Raw genomic sequence first — 17,871 nt, forward strand, 5'->3', positions numbered from 1 at the left:
TAAGTCATAATATACATGCCATGACACGCAACTGATGCAACTAATGTCATTACATGACATGCACATGCATATCTTATAATTCATGTCATGGCATTCATGCCATGTAACCTATGTTAGGTCATGCATCTGTAATTTATATCCTGATACATTTCAAGTTAAACGAACGACCACGACGGCATCATGTTGTTCAGACCATTTATGTCATGAGATAATGTCATGACAAGTATGTGATGTCATTGATGCAATGACATGAAATGTGCATGCATGTGTTGTCAGTAATGTGATGACAGATATTTCATTCATGCCATCAATGTCAGGTCATGCACGCATGACATGCATACTATTTATGTTACGATATAAAAAGCATGACAAATACGTCATGGCAATGATGTCATGAAAGGTCATTCATGTGTGTATGCATGTCAAGCCCTCCATGCCTATTCTAATATATTTGTAGAAACGACCACGACGGCATCACGACGTAAAAGGACGGACGGACGGACGGACGGACGGACGGACGGACGGACGGACGGACAGACAGACAGACAGACAGACAGACAGACAGACAGACAGACAGACAGACAGACAGACAGACAGACAGACAGACAGATAGATAGATAGATAGATAGATAGATAGATAGATAGATAGATAGATAGATAGATAGATAGATAGATAGATAGATAGATAGATAGACTCCAAGCGGTTCAAGTTCGAAAAGAATGCTTCGCATTAAAAATGTAAAGGCATAAGTGAAAGGCAACAAAACATGACTTAATGGTGCGCATGCAAATACCTTTCTCTTTGACCAAAATTTGTGCTTTTGGGAGTGTGATACAAGTAAATGTGCACGAATGCGTGATATACAGGCTGATTTACTTCCTGAATTACTTATTGACTCTCTCACAGACTTAAGCTGCCATGAACATACGATTGCCATTCTTGCACCGCTCACTCGACGCTGTTGGTGTCCTGGGCTCCAGCCTGACCCTCACTCCTCCTCCAGGTACGAGTATTACGCTAGGAACCGATAACGTTGGCGGCCCGGCGGCCTCATCGCACAAGGTTATCCTAAAATCTCGAACAACCTTAACGAGAGCTGACTTCACCGCCAGGAACCCTAACTCCTGACCTACACACACTCTGGGTCCCATTCCGAAAGGCATGTAGGTCCCATTCTGGCGACTTTCATTATTTTCTTCGGCAAATCTGTCTGGGAGGAACTTCTCAGGCTCCGGCCAAACTTCAGGGTCATGATGGATGAGCCATGGTGTAACCATCACATTGACACCAGCTGGAATGCGCTGCCCACAAGCAGTCGTGTCCAGACAGCAACGCCTTATCAGATACAGTGGGACAGGCGGGTAGAGGCGAAGTCCTTCGTAGATCACCATGTCGATTCTTTTTAGCCGATGCAGCTCGTAGAAGTTAAGCTTGATTCCTTCTTCAGAAGGAAAAATCTCTTCCATCTCCTTGAATACTTTTTCCTGCTCACTTGGGTGTCTTGCCAAGAGATACATCAGAAAAGAAAGCGCGGAAGCCGTAGCCTCTGTGCCAGCCAACAGAAATATTGCCGCATTGGACGATATGTCCTGGTCGTTCAAGTATTTGTTGAGCCTGCTACGTTTCTTTTGAGCTACATCGAGGGCTTCTGTGCCCAGAAGCGTCTGAAGCACGCTGGGTTCTTTCGGGAGTTCTCCGGAACGGCGTAATTCGATTATGTGTTGCACATTGCTCATAATGTTTTTGAACGCTTTAGCATGCTTTGTGAATGGATATATCAGCGTAAGGGCAGCCCGTATGACGGGTACCGTAAATGCCACTTCGATGGCTGAGTTTCCCAGGTCCTTAGTGACTTGCTTCAGAGACTCCAGGATAGGCTCGTTGCAGCCCTCCTGAGATTTCACCTGTCGAATAAGCAAGCGAATTGAAATGTTGACGTGAACAACACAGATAGGAGTACCTACCTTTTGTGCCAGTACCGTGTTCATGATGAAGTCGAAAACAAAGTCCAATGCACGATCGAACACTTCAACGTGTCCGCTCCTCATGCTTATCGAAGCTATCTTCTCCACAAATCTAGTGGCACTAAAGTCTGCTACTGCGTAGAGATCCTTTATCCTTTTTGAACTGAAAGCGTAGTTCAACGCCGTCCTCACGTTCTTCCACTTGCTACCTGGAAATATATATACAAAATACACTGGAAACCAAGAAGAAGTGCGGTTCAGGTTCTTTTATTTGCAAGCGCCTTCTTTGGAAATTCCTATGCATGTAATAATATTTGCTCAACCGCTTCGCTATTCTCTTTTTCCTGTGCAAAATAGTGATTGGGAATAAAATCCACTAAATGGTACATTTATCAGATTTCGATCGGACTGTGGCTTTCAAAGGAAGCTATCTTTTTAGCCGTGATATTGTGGCTGGTTATCATTAAGGCGGTAATATTGGCTGGTTGTCATTAAAGGGACACTAAAGTGAAAAATGTTTTCTTCTGCATCAGTAAATTACCATTCTACAACACCAAAAACACCACTCTTGGAACGATAAGACGTTTGGTAAGCCAGAAAAAGCGCAAGATCGAAATACGGGTGGCGACGCCTACTTGAGCTCCCGCACCTGGGGGCTGTGACGTGTTGGATTTTGATGGCATCTTCTAGGACCTACTAATTATATATAGCGGTACAGATTGACTACATTGTATTCTAAAGGAACCAAATATTAAACATGGCAAGTTTCGGGAACCTTTATTGAGCGAACGCGACCCAAATGCGAAAACATACTTTGGAATCCCTGACGTCACGCTGACGTATCGGCGCTGGGGTTTCGGCGCGAAATTCAAATACTGATACTTGGACCTTCATTTTGTCATCTAATAAACAAACTATTTTTTGGAAATGACTGCCTGCAGGGTTCTCAAACAATGCTTCATTAGTCTAAACTGATTTATTGTTTTGCTTTAGTGTCCCTTTAAGAGGAAGCTTTAGCTCGGGCCCAACTCCGACGCGGCCTATTCAAATACATGTAAAAACGCAAAAACGTTTTTCTGAGATAACCCCTGGGCCGATTTTAATGAGATCTGTTGCATTTGAAAGAGAATGTTAAATTCTAGTGACTGTTGGAAGCGGAATTTCGATTTAGGGCTTGAATTTTGTTAAAAGGATTTTCAAAAATTCAGACGTTTGAAAAAAATAGAAGCACGAAGTTTACAAGCTAATAGCTATGCATCAAGAACAGATATCGCGATTCTGTAAACGGCATCCATTAGACCATTCAAAGCGGACAAATTTGATAGGTCAGTTTACATCTTACGTGAATTTGTTACATTGTTTACGAAGGTTCTGCAAAAGTTGTAATTACACATTACTCCATTTTTTGAGGTTCATGTGTAACATATCAATTTTGTCCGCTTTACATGTGCTATCAGGTACAATTCACAGAATTGCGATATCATTTTTTCTTGCTGAGTTACGGAGGTGTAAACTTGATAGTTTCGTTTTCTGAAAATTTTCGATTTTTGCCAAATTTTTATAAAACTTTCACGACCTAAATCGAAAATTCGAAACCAACAGTCACTAGATCTTAAGCTTTTCTTTTAAATGCAGCAAACCCCGTCAAATTTGGTGCAGTGGTTGCCGAGAAAAACGAATTCTCCTTTTACATGTATTTAGATAGGAGCACCCGAGCTAAAGCTTCCTCTTAAGGCAATAATATAGAAAGAAAAAAATGAAACTTAATTGAGTCAGAACCAACCCTGAAAAATCAGTGCAGACGAACAAAACTTCCAGGGAAGAGGTCAAGAATGGTTGTGGAGGACTGACTGCGTCCAGTAAGACATATATTTCATACATGCGAGCGTGTTTCATGCTACACACGCAGCAAAATTTAACTGCTTCACAACACATCCTTTTGCACATAACTATGACACAAACCATATTCAGGAGACATGTTTAGTGGGAGTTTGTGTGCAAAACAATGCGCCATTCAGTGCGGCGCCGACATCTATTGCAATTATCGTTATGTCATTTTTCGTGCAAGAACTTTTCAAAGAAGGCACACAAAAAGCCTGTGTATGCCATCTTTGTACCTTTCTTCGTGTTCATCGGATTCTAGCGCAGTTCCCCTGTACAAAGAATGCTTCGCACATTTCCAGGATTTTCACTGTTGAGTGAGAAAAAGAAAACATACAGTATAGCGCGCGAAAGGCATAATATAAAGGTTGCTCATAAAATTTACGTTCGTGTACAATAGCTTCAATCATATAGCCCTACAGTTACAAAGTGTGCCTGACAATTTCACATAAAGTACTAGTTTGGAATAGTTGGTTAAACATCGAGATTTAAAAAATACAGAGCAAATAACAAGACTACAAGAAGACGACAACACGGGTATCTCACATTGCTTTGTTGCTTCTTCACTGTTAGAGACAAAGAAAAAAAAAGAACGTGTTTTCTACACTCAGTAACATTAAAGGATCATGAAGCGCAAAAGCTTCTTGGGTGGTGCTTCTGCACGTCTATTCAGTTTTTCTTGAAAATAAACTTCGTCCTAATGACTCCACCGATAATGTGAAGCTTACCACCAAGTTGAAAGAGGCTGCTTTTGAAAGGCTCCGCATCCACGAAAGATGTCGGTCTGTCCTGAAATATAGCGGCTTGCTTGACAAGGCACTCGTGCGACATCTGTGGGTCTGTGATGACCAAGAAAGGTTCGCTCCCGACGTAGACGCCGAATAGATTTCCATGTTCCTTTTTCCACTGCACGAGAGCCTGCAGCGGAGAAGCATTTGCACGTCATTTATCCTATCAGACGCATTTACGACAGCGCAGCACTTCAAGAAATGTTTATCAGTAATTGTTATTTGCATTTGGACTGACTTCTACAGGAATCGTTCCCCAAACAGCTGTCATGTGCTTCGTTTCGCTTCAGAGACCCTTGTGACATCGCGCGAGCCAGCCGAGCTGCATGCAGCAAGACGTCAATGCTAGAACTAACGTTCAAAGACAGCATGGAGCAAGACAGAAATAGTCGTCAAGATTCAAAAACCAATGTACATAAGCAGAGGAAGTGGACGATCAAAAGCAAAAAAGGCTCAACTTGTCAGCGTGTCTCGCCTTCGACTCATCACTCTTCAAAGCAGAAGAAAGCAAGCACGTCACTTAAATCAAAAATATCAAAGACAGTCGCTATTTTCTATGCACAAAGGGTATCTGAAATGAGTGATCACGGAATTAAGTAACAAAGGAGTAAATCAGAACGTGCATATATTGGGCCTCTTCGATTATGCAGTCCCAGATTGTTCACAAACTGTCTGCGGCTTCCGGTCTCACTAGCCGTGACAAATGTGCGCCTCACAGTCACGTGATCCAGCTGTCGCGGGTTTCTTTCGAAAGCACCGTCACCGAAAGTCACTCTCCTTGCTGCCGTCTTCTGCTCTTAGCTCACTAGTAGATAAACCCCACCCGGCGAATTCATTAGCGTGGTCTCCCAAATTAGCGTGGCCTCTAGCTCTTCTTGCCCCTTAACTGCTGTATTCAAGCTAGCTCATTCCCTAGTTAGCTAGCTAATAACTGCTGTATTCAAGCTAGCTAGCTCATTCACACTTACATAAGCAACGTCGCGGTAGTGCCACGTCGCTGTTCACGCAGAAATCATCCGCTGATATTCTCAAAGCTTGTGAGACCGTCTACTAAAAGCCCAATGCATGTCTAGGAGAGAGCGCACGAACACCATCTACTAATCCTGCACGTCAAAAAGCAAACGTTCGAATTTGGCAACCAAACGAATCAACATATATGTCAACAGTAATCGGCGAAGCTTCGATTTATGCCACGCCAGCCACATAAAACATGATATGCTTTCTCACACACCAGTTTGACTCACCTGAAAAGCAAAATCTGCCTGTTTACTGCGCGCATACAGCAATAAGCACGACAGATTTCGCGAAACACGTCAAGAAAAGCAAATATGTGCGCCTTATCGCTGTGCTTCTCTCTTAAAGAACACGAAGACTAAAGCTGCAACAATTAAACTGTTCGTGAAAAGCTCGCGTGAGGCTACACAAAGCACCGATGTAACGCAACATATAGTCGCCCACGCAAATGTGCACACAATAAATGCACATGCGTACCTTTCGTCACGATGACCACTAATCAATAAATGTGTTGGTACTTTGGTCAAAATTTGGGTCACATCTGCGACGTGTGCTAAACAGATTCGCTGGTCATCCAACTTCACAGAATGCAATGACTCAGGATTTGTTTTCTTAAGACAGCCGTTTTTCTGCTAGCTGCTTGCGCTTGTTTGTCCTAACAAAAATCTGCTGACAGCTCCAAGAGTCCGCGGACACTTCTTCACTTCCGGTCCATGAAAAACGAACGTGGTTGTGGCGACTGGTGGGCGGAACCTCCGAAGCTGTTCGAGAAAGTCGAATTCGGGAAAGCAGTCCCAAGCAGTCCGGGACTGTCAGGGACTGATAATCAAAGAGGCCCATTGCCAGATTGTAGTGACGGTGACAGAGTAGGAAAAGCTGCGAACCGCCAAACTAACTCTTTATTGGGCGAACATGTGCCCAGAAAACAGGAGACACACTAAGCACAACGATAGCGGTGAGCAAAGTCAGCGATCGTCGAAAATCTGATTACGGGGTCAAGCCCGCCTGCTATTATACTCGACTTGTCGAAGGTTCCAGCGTAATCGCTGGTGCCCGCGTGTTTTCCAGATAGTACTATACAATTCGCGTCGCGCATACAATCAGATTACACAAGGTAGGGTGACAACAGACAACGAAAAGAAGCATCGATAACATTCGAGGAACTTCCGACACATGCAGGTGCGTCCACCTCTGTGCGATAACGTTTAACATTTGTTAGCCGGTGCAAAGCTATCACCCAAGAAAGATAAACAAGCACACCTGCCCGTATTTTATTCATGATAGCAAAAAAGAGTCGATGAAGTTCTGAACTGTGGTGTCTTCTGGTCGGTGCGTTCCTGCTCAGAATTTCGTTGAGTAGCGATGGAAGAGCGTAGGATAATCTTTCCTTGCTGTAGTTTGTTCGCAAGTATTGCATGTGCCATTGTTCCGGGTACCGCGTTGCCTGAATTATTGTTCTTTTCGCTAGCGACACATGTTGTAATAGCGCTGGGTGGTCACCTCGCAATGTTCTTCGATACTAGAGAAATAGCCTCAGTTCGTACATGTTAAATATGCTTACAATTCGCGCATTAATCCAGCGCTGCTTACAGCTCTTTATTGCAACGTATATACTACTTTCTTGTTAGTATGAGTCGCTTCTCCCCAGACCAAAAGACAATAAATAAGGTAGGATAATTATATATTGACATCATTACAGGCAGTGGAACCGTGTGCCGAAATTGCTAGAAAACCGCTACTGCACATGATCGTTTTCTAGCTATGTTCTGACAGAGATTATCCCAGAACAACGCACCAGAAAATATAGCGCCTGAGTATTTTAATTTATTCAGTACCGGAATCGGCCTGGAACATAAAGTGTTAACAACGTCAAGTGTATTGAATTTATCATGAAAACATGACGCCTTTGGTTTTAGAGACGTTAGTTGTTACACCATTAATTCGATAGCAGTGATATGGAAACTAACCAGGCAAATTTCCGCCGCCGTCGTCTGTGGGTGTCGCCGTGATGTTTCGTATAAAGTCCAAGTGTTATAACACCGCGGCGGCGTGCCATATGCTGTAGAGACGAGCGAAAACTTGTGAGTCTGGGCCGAGAAGGACGGTGGATTGATGCGGCTGTGCCTTCTCGCGCTCGCAAGGGAGGAAGGCGAGGAGTGTGCGCGCTGTCTTCTCAAGCACACAAAGAGGGGAGGGTATGTTTGCGTGCTAGGAGTCCTATTTGTGCCGCGCATGTCCTATCTTGAAGGCAATCTGCGCTGGGTTCGAAAGCTAGCCGACCAGGGACAGCTGATGGCTTCATGTGTGCTGGGTTCTCGCGCACCTAATTTGTGTTGAAGTGAGAGGCAGCACGAAGGGTAATTCGCTCGCCGCTGCTGCCGCTCCTCACCACGCCAGCGTTGACAGCGGTTGTCTGCGGCCATTGAGTGAGATGCGGTCGTGTTCGCCTGTGCACACGTGGTAACCTGCTTGCTAATTTAGTTAGTAAACGAATGTTTGCAGCAGTTTACGCAGCTGATAAAACAGCTAACCTTACTTCGCATAGCTGTCTAATAATTTGCTGTCGCAATCGACGCTTCGCCTGTCGGGCGAAACTGCAAAATTTTTTTCTTGGACCATTTCTGAAGCGCCATTAGAGCTTTGTTGGCTAAAGTTACTACATGGGCTTCGTCGGGGCTGGAAAGAAGTAATGCTGTGTCATTAACGTAAATGATGAATTTAGTGTCCATTGTAGTGTGTACGATGTCGTGAATGTATGTGTTAAAAAAGATATGGCCCAAGAATACTGCCTTGAGGCACCCCTGATACAATAGATTTAGTTGACCAAGGAGGCTGTTTATTTCGACGTGCTGTTTACATTGGCTTAAGTACGATCGCTCTAATGGTAGGATACGTGGGCCCTTGAAAGCCATAAGCCCCTAGTATTAAAAATAACATTTTGAGTGAAATAGAGTCGAGGGCTTCTGTGAAGTTAATGAACAAACTCAAAACAATATGTTTATTTTCCATGGACTCTAAAATGAATTCTTTTTCCACTTGTAAACTCTAGTTCTGCGGAAATCAGGCATGATATTTGTAAGAACATGAAAGAGGCCAGATGGTCGCTAACTGCCGTCAAGACGGTGCCACAAAAGAGCGCAGTTCCCAAGCTAGTGGTTAGAATGTCCATTTTAGTTTCGGAATGTAATGTAATTTGAGTAGGTTCACTTAAGGCATTGGTAAGGCCTTGAGGCACGACAATAGACTGCAGGGCACGAGATGTGGGTGTCGAGAAGCATACCAACCTTTAAACCCCGCCCAGCACAATGTCACAGTGATTGGTAATAAGATGGCTAAACAAGATTTCTAGAAAAAAATAGGAAGAAAGCATAATTTCCTTCAGGTGGTCGGTATAGGGTGCTGATAATGAAATGCCGTGTTTTAATGGCAAGGACTCCATAATCATTGGTAATTACAGAGATGTTATCAATGAGCTCGCTTGTGATTTTTTTTTTTTGCCTAATAACAGCGATACCCTACTACGAAATCCTGCGGTCCTGTTTAAATAAAAGTTACCTTATGAAAGCGAGTTTACGAGGTTTAATTCTGAGAATAGGAGGTTTCTGTCAACACGGCAATAATGATGTCTAAGTTGAATCGAGAGAACAAGCGGTCAAATTCAAGTACCTTGTTGACAGCAGATTGGAGGTTCAGATGAAAACATTTCAATGCTTTGTAGGCAAATTCCTGCACAGTGTCAATATATTCTTGCTGGTAGTACTGACTATCAAACGCGAAATGAGGTTTCGTTGTCATAGACAGATATAATGTATGTCCCAGCAAGTAACGGTGTTGTGGTCAACTCTGGAAGGATGTTATTTCAAAACTGTCAGAGCCCAGCGCATTGTTCAAATGGTAATGGCGCCCGACTGAGTGCCCTAAATTGCAGAGGGAAAGGAGGAAGATGTGAGAGGAAAGTTTTGAATGCTGATTTCCTCTCAAAAATGATCGTGACAAAGCGCCGTGCTTTGAGGCAGTCGGTCACATTACGTCTCCGAGCACGTCGGAGCGTTGATGTTGATCAGAGCCCCTCATCACATCAGAGTGCTGATGTTAAGCAGCATTCGGCTGGTCAGTGTTTGGTCAGCATTCGGCTCGGTCAGCTGTTATGATCGACCTGACAGGTGTGAGAAGCATCCAAACGGGCTTCCCCACGTCAACATAAGTGCTCCCTTCTCCGAATTGACGACACGCTTTTACCCGAGCTGACAAAAAGACAGAAGAAACTGGAGGTCAAGACGAAGTCACGCTTTTAACCGAGCTGACACAAAAGGATAGAAGAGGGAACCAAAGGGCAAGAAGGTGCCCCCGCCCTGCTCTACACAAGCTGGCACAAAAAAGGAGACACAGCAAGACAAACCAAAGGGAAAGAAGGCGACTCCCCCCCTCCCGCTCTGCACAAGATGACACAAAAGGATGGTCGGCGAAAGCACTAATACTTCCACCAGCTCTAGAAGAAAACGGCGACTACCACAGGACCGCCAGGGGTTATTTAAGGCCGTGCGGGCCCCCGTGTTAAATGGAACCGCTATTCGCTAATGAGATTCACATCCATGTACCAATGAAGTGAATTCAATCTTCTCTACTCTTTTTCATCCTCACTATGCCCGGCTTCGTCTTCGTTTCCTGGTTCCTGCGGTGAAGACCCACCTCACCCGGTCGAGATCATGTCACAGCGAATACCTTGGTAACACCGCGGGCTGAAATGTTCCTTTCTGTCCGGAGTGATTCAGGTGACCCCTCCCACCATCCAATGCTGCAAAGTACTAAACTTTGCGAATCGGAACACTTCGTCTAACCTTTATGTTTACATCCAGTTGACATTATGCTATGCTCTAGGATACAGACGTACGCTAAGTATATTTCACGCACCTCAATGCGTCTGTGGTCCATTTGCTTCAAGTTTCCCCACAAGAAGTCCGGTTTCGGCCCTGGGATTCCGAGATCTTTGAACAACTTGTGCCTGCGACGACGCTTCAGCAGCCAGAGCACGACTGTGGCCGCGGAGATAGCAACAAGAGCTGTGATGAGAAACGCCGTTTTGTCCATGGTAAAAGCTGTAAAAGAAACATTTGTCAGCTATCGCGGAAACGAGAATTGCCTTACGTATACACGCTGTGCTCAAACATATGCGAAGGGTTGAGTGACAAAAATAACCTACATAACTCGTGTACAGCCGTATAAGACATCACAGAAGATAGTGTTGTAGGTGAAGAGCGAAGCTTGGCAGCAAGAATAGTGTGCTAAACTTGAAAAGGTATGCGAGCTCCATTTGCGACTAACAACTGTGCGTGTTACTATAGTTAGCATGAAACAATACTTCTTTCAAACTGCCAAAAAATTTTTCAGCACGAGTAACAATTCCTTTTGAACTACGAAACGTTTTGTACGACACTCAATGATTTATAAAATAACAAAATGAAGACAGCAAATACGCACCTGCAGAAAAGTTGTGGGCCACTTCCACCTCCGCCAGCTGTGAACGCTGCGACAAATGCGTCCTGAGTTATATTGTGACGCAGTCAGCAAGTTCGGGGCGTGGTAATCCGAGGCTCCAATACGATGTCTGGCTGGACGCTTGAGATGGATCTCCAGCGGAGAGAAACGTTCGTATACAGCGCAGAATAGGTGGCGCAAACACGTGATCTGAATGCCACCTTCTCGGCTGTCTCGACTGCTAGCGTAGTACCAATGCACTTCCATAGAAATATATGCTGTCCGTCATGCGCTGAATGAGAGGATTCTCAAAAAAGAAAGAACGTCGTCGACGCTTCGAGACTGGATAAAAGCCAATAATGGCTGCGACAAATCGCCGCGAAATCTCCCTGGTGGGAACTTAACCTGCAAGTATTCTGGCAACGCTAGCGTGCAATAAATAAGCCTGCCTTGATATATGTGTTAGGCTAATTTCGAACTGACGAGGAGACAAGCTTTGGCGACTTAATTGGACATTAGGAAAAACCAACGCGATAGACATGGACAGAAAGGAAAATATCTGCGGACTCACAAGTAAGCGCTAACTCGATTTTATTGCTTCTGCGTGCGCATGACGTATATGTATAAGTATATGTATATGTACATAACCCAGTGCGCACAAGTACAAAACCAGAAAAAAATAAGAAGGGCAGCAATAGACAGAGAATATAAAAGGATATCGTTGAGATGAGACTAAAGGGCTGAAATATATTGCTGTTTTTGGGGAGAGAGCGAGAGAGAGAATAACATAAATAATCTCGGCAGTGTGTACCTTGGTTATCTTTTACTGCCATCAAAGAAGTTTCGCTCTTTCAGCATTTCGTTCAGGCAGTAACCAGTTTCCTCTAAGTATTTATTCTTAAAGAGAGAGACAGATAATTTATTGACAGGAAAGACAGAGAGGTGGACCTGAGCTAGTGCGCTCTAGTCTGCTACTCTGCACTGGGGAAGAGGGAAGGGGAGTGAAAGTACTGGGATGGATGATGATGATAAGAGAAGTGATGATTGCTTATGTAGATGAGACAGTTGCCTTGCTAGAGCCGCTCGTCGAGCTTGGTGTCCTGCAGAAACGTCAGCACTTCAGTTACACGCATTGAAGTTGCAGTGTCAGGCCATGGGCCACGGATAGCTTCCTCCGACAGTGCTTGCCTGCCAACGCTGGCTAGGAAGCTTTCTAACGTCCTTCGCTCCAGCATATATGCTGGGCAATCGCACAGTATGTGTTCCAGTGTTTCAGGTATCTGGCAGCGTTCACAATCACGGCTGTTCGATTGGCCGATCAGGTGCGCGTAGCGACGGGTGAAAGCAACGCCCAGCCAAATCCTGCGTAGCAATGACGTTTTGCTCCGCGTAACCTTCGGAGGCAAACAGAATTTACCTTCAGGGTCAATCATATGTAAGCGTCTGTGAATGTTGTCATCATGGGCTCCGTATGCCTTTGTAAGGTCCTGCATGAGTGCCCTGATTACGGAGTTGGTGTCGGGTCGCGAGTAGGCAATCCACACTGAAACAGAGGAAGATAAGGCCGATCTTGCCTCACTGTCAGCAAGTTCATTGCCAATCACACCACAATGACCAGGAATCCATTGAAAAGTGATCACGTGGCCACTTAACTCGGCACTGTGATGAAGTTCGGTGATTTACAGCACGAGCAGGTTGTATGGTCCTTTGTTTAAAAAGCATTTTAGCGCCTGTAGCGCTGATTTGGCATCGCAGAATACCGTCCATTTATGAGGTGTCTGCGTTTTCATAAAACGGACAGCCTCTCGTATTCCCGCAAGTTCCGCAGTCCTAGATGTCGATTTGGGGCCTAATTGAAATCGCTGAGTAATTCTACGTTGTGGGATGACAAATGCGGCCGTTGTGGCAGATGGTGTGACCGAACCATCAGTATATACTTGTACAGTCCCACTATATGATGTAAATATATGGGACAGGGTGAGCTGTTTCAAGTCAGTGGAGGAAACGTGGGATTTCTTCATAATTCCGGGTATCTGAAGCCTCCCTAGTGCTCTTGGCAATGTCCATGTAGGTGTCTCGGGGATGTTGATGGCCTGGAACCTTGCAAGTATAATGTTTGAGTGACATGCAATTGCTTTAGAAAAACCACAGTCAAGGTTGGTTCTTGGAAGTGGTGGCAGAGGATGGTGTGTGTCTGGTCAGAAGGCGAAGATAGCTTCGCACAGGTTCACAAGACCTGTATGTGTCGATTGGACAAGCCCGTGCTTCCGCTATTGTGCCCTGAGTTGACGTGCAGCGTGGCAAGCCAAGGCAAATCCGCAGTGCTTGTGCCTGAAGGCTCTCCAGCGTGCGTATACAAGATGATCCCAGGTTAGATAGCACAGGCATGCTGTAGTGTATGTAGCCCACAAAAAAAGTGTCTGGTACACTTGGAGCAAACTTCGCTTAGAGGGGCCTCATCTCAGTCCAGATATTACGCGAAGAACGTGTATGAAGTTGTTCAGTTCAGCCCTAATCGCAGTAACATGTTTGGTCCAAGAAAGATTACGGTCTATTATCATGCCAAGAAATCTGTGGTGGGTGACTAAAGGGAGCACCGTTCCGTCGACAACGACTGGATATTGTGACATTGATTTGCGCGGGAATGCCAACACTGCACACTTAGTTGCTGAGAGTTGCAGGCCTCTACGGCGCTATAGTACTTCGCCGTGATGGTAGCCGCGCGTTGAAGCCTTGCACGCACTTGTCGACGTGTGACCCAGATGACCAAATCATCCGTGTACGTGCTGATATGCGTTGTTTCAGGTAACCCGTCTGCAAGGCCCACCAGTATGACATTGAACAATATTGGGTTAAGGACGCCACCCTGCGGAACACCCCTGCGAACGTCATGTATATCAGTCTCGATATCCGAAGTGGACATTAAAATGGTGCGGCAACTGACGTAACTGTGTAGCCATGCATACATCCGGCCACCAACTCCGCTATTCTCAATCGCCCGAAGAATCGAAAGGTGGAAGACGTTGTCGTAGGCGCCTTAAACATCCAGAAATATTGCACATACCAGACGACCGCGTCCCTTTTCCTGTTGAATAGAAAATACTAGGTCAATCACACCGTCAATGGATGATCGGCCTCTTCTGAATCCATTGATAAAATCAGGAAGTCCACCCCTTTTCTAGAATAGCCATTCCAGTCTGCTCAGTACCATCCGCTCCATCACTTTACCGACACAGCTTGCCAAGGCTATTGGCCGATAATGTGAGAGATCATGTGGGCATTTCGCGGGTTTTAGCAAAGCCACAAGACGACTGCACTTCCAGTCGCCAGGCACAGTTGCTGTGTCCCACGTAGAGTTGTAGAGCGTGAGGAGAATTTCTTGAGCTTCTACTCCAAGATGACAAATCGCGGAATATGTAATTCCACCTGGTCCTGGACAAGATGACCGCTAGGAAGTAGATATCGCAGCGTCGCTCTCGTGCATAGTAAAAGGCGCATCCAGACGGTGATCACTAGATGGTAGAAAAGTCAGTAGTGATTACGTTGGTACACCACCATTAGAGGAACTTACAAGTAATTTGCAGAAGTCATCGGCGACTTCAACTTCACGCTGGCCTTGCCGTATGGCCACAGCGCTGAACGGGTGCAGCTGTTGGGGAAGAAGATCGAAGGCTTCGCACAATTTTCCAAATTCTAGAGAGAGGTTTTCTCGGATCCAGAGAGCCACAGAATGATCTCCAACGTTGTTTGTCGAGCTTGTCAAAGTAGCGCAGGACATGACGCTGAGCCCGGCGTGATGCAGCGACGTCTAACGGTGATTTGGTCCTTCTGTATTTCCGTTCTGCTCGACGCCGTATCGCATGAAGTCGCTCGTACTGGTCATCAGTAGGTGATCTAGGTGAAGGGGCGCTGAGGTGTTTTGTTGTGTCGCGTAATGTTGTCGCGATGACATCTTCAATATTGGATGGTGATTGGACGACTTGACATGCGGTGTTCACAGATTCTCGAAATGTTGGCCAATCGATAGACCGCACACTGTGCGGAGCTGGGGGATATAACCATTTCAACTGAATATATGTTGGTAGACGGTCACTTCGGTGGGTGTCGAGATCAGTACACCATCGTGTAGCAGACAGCAGGTTCTTTGAAACAAACGCAATGTCAAGACAACTGCTGTAGTAAGAGCCTCGAAGGTATGTTGGCGAGCCATCATTGATCACCATCAAGCCTTGACTAAGCATGAAATCAGCCAAGTCTCTACCGCGGGCGTTCGTCGAAGTAGAGCCCCACATGGGATGGTGAGCATTAAAGTCGCCGATCACTATGTGCGGACCCAGACAAGTTTACACTATGGACAGCAAATATGAACAGTCTATGCTCGATGTTGGGGGTATATATCCTCCAGTTACTGAGAATGTGCGCTGCTTGTACTTCAGTGTCATGCAAACGTACTCGTAGGAAGTTCGTGGAGGAATGTCTTTAAGAAGGCACGTTAAATTCCGACGAACAAAAGTGAGCACTTTCTTTAAATTGTGGCCATTTCTCGAACACAGTGGCACATATCCAGATATGCGTAGCAAAGACGCCATGTTTGGTTCACATATAACAACCACGCGAAACTGGTATTTGAATATTCATTGTCGAAATTCTGCGAGGCGGCCTCGTAGGCCTCTGGCATTCCACTGCCTTATTGCAGATATTAATAACTGTTTTTCAAAAGATAGCGCCATGATGCCTTATTGCAGAGCCGTGAGGAGCGGTTCCAAAGCAACTAGAACATGTAGCGCGGTCTTAGCGACCGGCGTCTGTAGTCCGCAGAGAAGTCAACGCATCGTAGTTATGAGGTGTTTCAGCATACTTCGTACATTTTCATTTTCTTTCTTATCATTCTCAACCACCTTTGCACACACATCACCCGACGCATTCAAGCCTGCTTGTCTGGATGGGAGCGAGGGCCATTCAATGTCAGAGCCGGTCGGAGGAAGCGCCGGTTTACGCTGCGCATGTGTTGCACGTACTGCTGCCGAAGAAAGTATATCGGGCCCACATCTTGATCGCAGAAGCAAACTTGGCAAGCGAGGAGTTCGGCAGGCGGCCGATGGTCCATCTGTTCGGGAACTAATCTTGTCTTGCTGTCTTCCGCACCATGTTTCGAAGCACTGACATTTCGTCCTTTATTTTCTGGCATTATTTTCATGTCGCTTCATGTGGACCGGCGCAATGTGGACATTTTAGGTCAATAGCATCGCAGCTATCATTTTGATGGGCCCTTCCACACCATTGGCATTATTAGATACGGGACCTTTTCCTGAGCCTCCTTCGAGTTCACCGGGCACACTTTAGTTCGAGCACACTTTAGCGTATCCAGAATTGACTTGTTGTTCACGTCAACCGAGAGGATCTTCCCCAGTGCGTTAATTCTGATCTCGCTGACTTGGCCTGGAGCAATTCACTCAAAATACTCTTTTAAGCTCTGCCTGTTCAAGGTATTGAGATTGTCGGTAGCTGTGGTAGGGACGTAAGCAATCGTGGATGATTGCTTACAAGTGTCCTGCCTGGGCAAACGATTCACTGTCTGTTGATTGTTGTTGTTGTTGTTGTTGTTGTTGTTGTTAAAAACTTTATTCAAACAAAGGTGTTCGAGGCACGCAGGCCCCTGGGCCCCCGCACGACCGTACTCCACTCAAGTGTTTATGTTCCGTAGGTCCATAACACTGGCAGCCCGGCTGGTCGCGATGGTCTGCGTTGCCGGGTCCTCAGAGCGGAGAACGGTCTCCCAGTCCTCCCACGATGTCAGGTGCTCCAGGCCCGGCGGGGGAGGGTCCGCCGGGCATAGCGAGAGGATGTGGATGGCGGATACGAACGGTTCGGCACAGAGGGCGCAAGCGGGGGTGGGGAAAGAGGGATGGTAATGGGATAGGGCAACAGGGGAGGGGAGTGTGTGGGTTTGGAGTCGCCTCCAAAGTGTCGCATGTCTGTTGTCTAGAAATGGGTGAGGTGGGGGGTAGATCTGACGTGCGGCTCTATAAGCCTGCGTCAGATCGCTGAAAGAGTGCGTGCGCTCCTTCGGGAATCCCGGATCGGAGGCCACCTGAGCCCGGTAAATAGAACCTCGGGCTAAAATGTTGGCAGCCTCGTTTCCGGGATTCCCGAAGTGCGCAGGCACCCATATCAGCTCCACATGGCGGGGCGGAGGTACAACGGGTGAGTCCAGTATGCAAAAAGCAGGAACATGGACTCGGCCTCGTGCAAAACTTAGTATAGCTGTTTTTTAATCTGTTATTATGTACCAGGCTTCCGTATGGGTGATCAACCGTATGGAGGAGTCAACCGCGGCGGCAACCGCTTGCTCTCCCATGCATGCGGCGTCCACCCATACGGCGTCTGGTTCGGGGCCGTAATAGCGAAGGAGCGCCTTAGCTCGAACTCGGCGGCGCTCCTCGTGATGTTGTGGGTGCATGTTCCTCGGGAGCGGCTTAATAAGCAGCTCCCGGTGGATGTGGTGTGGGGTGGCGAGTAGTGTAGGGTCGTTGGCCGGTATCTGGATCCCGAGGGAGTCCAGGATGTTCCGCCCAGTGGATGTCTGTGTCAGGCGAATGTATTGCAGCATGGGTGGGCTTCTACAAGTTCCCCGATAGTGTTGTGGAGGCCCACGCCGAGTAGTCGGTCTGTGGGTGTGTTAAGGGGTAGTTTTAGTGCTACTTTGTACGCCTTGCGTATTAAGGCATCTAGGGCGTTAGTATCGTGT

General features: G+C 46.2%; 1 protein-coding gene across 1 annotated transcript; it reads right to left on the reverse strand.

Moving 5' to 3' along the window:
* Positions 1 to 772: 772 nt before the first annotated feature.
* LOC126521786 (cytochrome P450 3A29-like) lies at positions 773 to 10,741 on the reverse strand. Its single transcript, XM_050170487.3, has 4 exons — positions 10,560 to 10,741; positions 4,575 to 4,764; positions 1,966 to 2,174; positions 773 to 1,905 (listed from the first exon to the last, which is right to left on the reverse strand). Exons 1-4 carry the CDS (start codon positions 10,734 to 10,736, stop codon positions 910 to 912), a joined length of 1,572 nt encoding a protein of 523 aa, XP_050026444.1. The 5' UTR covers positions 10,737 to 10,741; the 3' UTR covers positions 773 to 909.
* Positions 10,742 to 17,871: the final 7,130 nt, after the last annotated feature.

Source organism: Dermacentor andersoni, chromosome 6, assembly GCF_023375885.2.
Source record: "Dermacentor andersoni chromosome 6, qqDerAnde1_hic_scaffold, whole genome shotgun sequence".
NCBI lineage: Eukaryota > Metazoa > Arthropoda > Arachnida > Ixodida > Ixodidae > Dermacentor > Dermacentor andersoni.